The sequence below is a fragment of the Atta colombica genome, unplaced genomic scaffold (genome assembly GCF_001594045.1).
Source record: "Atta colombica isolate Treedump-2 unplaced genomic scaffold, Acol1.0 scaffold125, whole genome shotgun sequence".
In the NCBI taxonomy this organism is placed as follows: Eukaryota; Metazoa; Arthropoda; class Insecta; order Hymenoptera; family Formicidae; genus Atta; species Atta colombica.
In genome coordinates this window covers 1,416,974-1,422,854 of record NW_017259212.1, presented here as the reverse complement: position 1 = coordinate 1,422,854, position 5,881 = coordinate 1,416,974, and the positions used below count along the sequence as shown (strand labels likewise).

Sequence of the window (5,881 nt, the reverse complement as noted above, 5' to 3'; positions counted from 1 at the left end):
TATAATATCGTATTTATTTCATATATGTTATTATTTAGGCCGCTGGAGGATCCCGAAAATGATATTTTATATCTTGAAGTATGGTAAGTCATAAGTCATATACATCACTTTGTACATAATTATTATTATTAATTGTTAATTATTAATTATTAATTAATCTTATTTTATGTATTTCTTAGGGATTTCGATGCTGCCGAAACTGTGCCTGAAAAAATGAGTAAAGTTAAAGATATTAAAGGTGTTCGTGGCTTAGTTAAATTAGCTAAAGAAATTGCAGTAACGGCTACAACTGGTAGTCATAATAATGAATTTATTGGTCGATGTCGGATACCGCTGAAGGTAATATAAAATTTTATTTATAAAATTAAAAGATTATAAAGAATATTTTTATACATAGATTTTATTTTATATATTACATTGCATTAACATTGTGTATATTTTTTAATATTAAGTAAATACATTAAATATATATTATATTTGTATTTATTTAGGATATACCTACAACGGGTCATACTATGTGGTACGCTCTAGACAAGAAAAATAAGTCCAAACGTCGTGGTGTTGTAAAGCTTCGATTAGCCTTCAGTGCAGAACATAATGCACAAGTAGCTGCACAAGAACACCGACACCTGTTAAGAGTGCTATTGCTTCATGAGATTGAAACAGAAAAAATTGAAAAATATTGTTGGTGTGGTCGTTGGTCGGGGCCAGCCGAAGCGCTTATTCTTCAACATAGTGCGCAACGTGGCTTACTAGCCAGAAATCTCGCTCTGGCACAATGGATCGAATACGCAAGAATCCATGAGGAGCATCCATTAAGTTTCACAATTTTCAATGAACTCATAATTAATTTGCTTAGACCAATGGATAGTGGTCTGTTCTCTGTTGATGAAACAAAACTCTTTTGGAAAGCCACAAAGAAAATTATATTTTCATGCCTAAACACTATACGAAAAATTAGAAAATTGATTTTAGGAAACCAAAATACAATAATACAATTAACTTCCATCTTAAGGTAATTACTTATATTCTTGCAATTTTTGGCTTTACAACACGCGATTATATAATGAGGATATCTTAATGATATTTAATATAGAAAGGAATGACTTTGAATCATTGAAATCAAATTCTTAAAAAAAATTTTAATCAATTTTAATTTTAGGGTATTATCATCTATATCCTCTTTGAAAGTTCCTGAAGATGTTGACTTATTTCCCGCCAAAATGTATTTTTGGTTTTCTGAATCTGAAAATTTGAAGATAGACATACTCCAAGGTTTAGAGTTCACTATTACACAAAGCTGTACTGAATGGTAAGCGAAACAAAACATAAATTTAACATCTTTTATTTTTTGCTATACCAACAATAAATATATTTATTAAATATACATTATGTTCTAGGTTTGAACATATATTAAGCAATAATTCACCTGAAACAGAGTCTGATGAAGACGCGCTTAGGTATTATATTAAAGTAATTCAACTGATTAGAGCAGATTTACAGAGAGCTATTGATTATTATGACAAAATATTCATAAAGTAAGTCGATCTGTTCTATAAGATATCATATGTTCGCAGAATATAATTATTCATTTTTTTAGGAAAATTAATATTCCATATGCAAGAATGATGTATATTGCGTATGAAAAGAGAATCAGTGATATGTGCATGATCATTATAGAGGACGTGTGTGCCAGATTGAAACGAATTGAAGTTGATAGCACTGATAATGCAGAATTAAGCCTAGGCACGACTCTATTCGAGCTTTATCTTATACTTCAAAGATATGCTACGTGAGTTTACATAATTCTGAAAAATTTATCTATTTAAGTATTTCGCCAATTTTAAACATTTCGCTTATTTCTACAATTTACAGACTTGGCCAGGTACTTTGTGCCGAAGGACAATTAGAGAATATGAAAATACAAAATTATTACGATTGGTTTAAGGGCGGTATCGCGCATTGGCTGGAAATCGCAGTGTATAAAGCACTTAAACGCATCGATAGAGCAGTCGAAATTGATACTTTGCAAGCAATTGACAGTAGCGTTCAGTATAGTTCAAGCGCTGTAGATACATTAACAACATTTTATCAAATTAAAGTTTTTTGGACGCAGTTAGCGTGGCCCGATGTTGAAGGTTCTTATACATTCATAGCAAGAATTATTGATGTAAGTTTAAAAATTCTGACGTATTTAAATTATAATTAACGTATGTATTATCGTTAATAAGAAAATTGTGGTACATTATAGGTAAATAGATAAAATTATATTAAATTATATTAAAGATTTTAAGCAATTTATAATAAAATAATTGTTTTGTAGGATATTTGTAAGTGTTCCATGGCATATGCTGATAAAATGGCAGCAAAAGCGGAGATAACAACAGAATTAGAACAACTTTCGCAGAGTAGCGTGTATGAAAAAAGATTTACAATATCGACGGCCTGGTGCTTTGCTATTAATAATATCGATTATATTAGAACATCGATTGCACCACTAGCTCAGGACTTGGGATTACAGGATATTATAGATGCTTTAGGAGAGCATAAGACTCATGAAGAGGCTGATCGTTGTCGACAGACTCTTCAGCTTATCATTAACAATGCTACAGATACTGTGAAGAACAAGATCATAGAGTTATTGGAAGTTGTAGCTAACAAAATGGCTCCTGCAATGAATAGGTACGTAAATGTAACTAATAAAAATGGGTCACTTTCATTTAATTAATTTATAACAATGTATAAGAAATTTTATAAAAGATGTAAGAAACTAATTTTTTAAAATTTATTTACGTTTATCTTAATAAATAATTTGCTTGCGTTTTTTAGATATCTCATGGAGGGTGCCGAATTAATTGATACAACCAGCAACGCGATGGATCGTCTGCTACAGTATTTAGACAGTAATCTAGCAACTTTGCATGATAATCTCAACGAGGATAACTTTAACAGAGTTCTCCATGTGATTTGGGAAATCATATCACAAACGTTGTATGATCTAGTCAACACTAATTTAGAGGTAAATGCAATCATTCAAGAGAACACAATTACATTCTTTACTTATAAGTTTCAATTATTTTATAAAATAATAAAATTATTGCTTACAGAAACGACGACCACCAGCATTTTATTCGAATTTGCATAAAACTCTTCACACGCTCATTCGATTCTTTAATCTCGGTGCTGATGAAACAGCAAACATCCAGGTTTTGGAGAAAATAGAACGTCTTTTACAATTACATGGACTCGAGACTGCTGAGCTCATACATCGTTATCATCAAGAACGCATGGAGGAACAGAAGAAAATAGAAGAACCTGTTTACGGTCTTGTCAGCATCAAAGCATATTTTGTTGATAATTCATTGAACATCCAGATTCTAAATGCCAGAAATCTCCGATGTATGGATAGCAATGGTGAGCAAATTAAAAGTTTTTATAATAAAATATAAAAAATACAATAAAAATATAATAAAAATATAATAAAATGTAAAAAGTTAACAGAATTTTTTTATGTATTCGTATTACATAAAATTAATATTTGTAAAAATAATAAAAAAGTTGTTAGACAAAAATTAATAAATAACTTAAACACAAAAGGAAGTTTTACAATTACGAGAAGAAGATATTATCTGATAAGTAGAAGTTCTGGAGATACAAGTAAATTAAATAAAATAACGAAACAGATATTTTACTCAAGCTAATTAACCGTAATAATAATAAAACCATTTATATATTTTTATGGTGGAAAATATGATAGGTATCAGTTCTGATAAACTCAATCGCTGGTAAAAAAATTACGAAATTTAGAAGGAAGAATGACAATTTTTTTTCGATTTTATAGGCCATTTTATAAGCAAGCTGTCTACTCTCGAGCGTAAACTGCATTCAAAATCTAAACAAAAAGTCAAAGAAGGGAAGACAAGTATGTAAAAGTGTAGAATACAAAGTGGAATTCTTCCTCATCAGTTGTATATAATTCTCTATATTGCTTGTTATCGCGAAATTAGCATTTTGGGAATGCATGGCACGAACAAATTTTGACGTTATATAAAAATAGAAAAATAATCTCTAATGAATAAAGTGGTCTTCCTGAACCAAAAAGATTGGAGATTGTCATGGAATATTGTTTACGTTGATTATTTGTAATTTCTTATCTATAAGGTTCTCTAAAATTATTATTATTATCATATATCTGAAAAGTATAATTTATATTCTTAATTAAGTTCAATTATTTCTACATAATTAAACTTGTGTTAATGAACCTTACTGATAAGAATATATGTATTGAGTCAGCATTGATAATCATCATCACCGTGCATGAATAGTTTCTCAGTGGGTTTCTTCAAATGTTATAAATCATATTATACAAAAAATATGATTTTTTTATGTCTATTACAGGTAAATGCGATTCCTACGTAAAGATCAGATTACTACCTGAGGAGAAATTTGCCGAAATTAAAATGCCTAAGACACATGTGCAGAAGGAAACGCAGTTTCCCCTTTTCGATGAAATGTTTAACATGTTAGTAATGTAGCCAATTATTATTGTTTAAAATTATTATAGATATAAAATAAAAATAGAAAATAGAATAAAATACTAATCCCAACATAAATAATTCTAACATTTACAGTCCTCTTACTTCGGAACAAAGAGCCGTAGAAAACGCTATAGTGGCATTTGAATTAAAAGACAAGGATTTTCTTAGATCAAGATTTATGGCTGAAGCTTTCCTATCATTTAATGAAATTCCTGATACTGAACCAGAAACTAGTTTCGCAATTTTAGATCAAATTCATATAAAACTTTCTCGTCCGACCAAAAAAAGTATGTAATAATGATATAAAATAATAAATAAGCTTTTATTATGTTTCAGAAAATTATCGAGTTATACTTTTAGTGATAATAATAATATCATATTCTTACACTAAAAAAAAAGATTGGCTGCTGCAACAGATGGTAAAATATAACATAGCATTTTTAATTAGCTGCAGCAGCCAATTTTTGGTTGCCTATCCGCAATGTCAGTATAAGATTTCGATAAACTAACGCAATCAAAAATTGGCTTTTGCAATTAAGTAAAAATACTATGCCATATTCAGCCAGTCTTTTCTTTCAGTGTACTTAATTTCTTAATTTGAAGATAATACGGAATATGTATATGCCCGTATTTACGTTTTCGTCGATATATGCTTTTGTTTCTAAAATTCTATAGCATATAATATAAACTATATGTTAAATGTGCGCTAATATTGTTATAAGCGTGTTCTGAATACGGACTCATATATTTACTGAATATTAATATTTAAGTATAAATATTCTATTAATTATTGTTTATGTAAATGAACTATAAAATATAATCTTATATTAATTTAAAGATACGGATATCATTCGCGCATTGGAACATCGAAAAGGAGACAATCAAGCAATGGACTTCATTTCAAGGCTTAATACTAAAGTGAATTCTAAATGATCCACGTGGAGTTTCAACTTTAACATTGACTTACGTTTGGACAATTTTCGAAAATATGCAATGCAAAATGTATTCACACAACTCAGTTTATATAAGGCATGGTAATGTTAATATCGCAATCTGCTTTACCAAAAGTCGCTGTGAATATTTCTTGATAAATATGTTTCGATCATTGTGTTATTATAAATTCTATAACACAATGCTTACAAACATCTTAAGGCTGTGCATAATTTCGTTAGTAAAGTTTTTATACTTTCGAAAGAATTATTCAATAATGCATTTCGAAACTTTAAGGTCGAAAATTGTAAGGCTGAGTAAATGCTACTTAGAGAGAAATATAATTATATTTATTATACAATAGTAAATTACATACTGAGCAACTACAATACATACTCAAAAATATTTTTGTA

General features: G+C 29.2%; 1 protein-coding gene across 1 annotated transcript in view; it reads left to right on the top strand.

Annotated features, from left to right (window-relative positions):
- The window catches only part of LOC108694799 (protein unc-13 homolog D), a 20,294-nt gene extending 14,452 nt beyond the window's left edge, over positions 1-5,842 (top strand). Inside the window, 14 exon segments of the mRNA XM_018204467.1 lie at positions 39-83; positions 180-339; positions 492-1,015; positions 1,163-1,312; positions 1,401-1,538; positions 1,601-1,792; positions 1,876-2,170; positions 2,324-2,682; positions 2,830-3,019; positions 3,108-3,414; positions 3,842-3,922; positions 4,399-4,522; positions 4,632-4,825; positions 5,377-5,842. Of these exon segments, the coding sequence (XP_018059956.1) occupies positions 39-83; positions 180-339; positions 492-1,015; positions 1,163-1,312; positions 1,401-1,538; positions 1,601-1,792; positions 1,876-2,170; positions 2,324-2,682; positions 2,830-3,019; positions 3,108-3,414; positions 3,842-3,922; positions 4,399-4,522; positions 4,632-4,825; positions 5,377-5,471 (2,854 nt within the window). The 3' untranslated portion in view covers positions 5,472-5,842.
- The last annotated feature ends 39 nt before the right edge of the window (positions 5,843-5,881 follow it).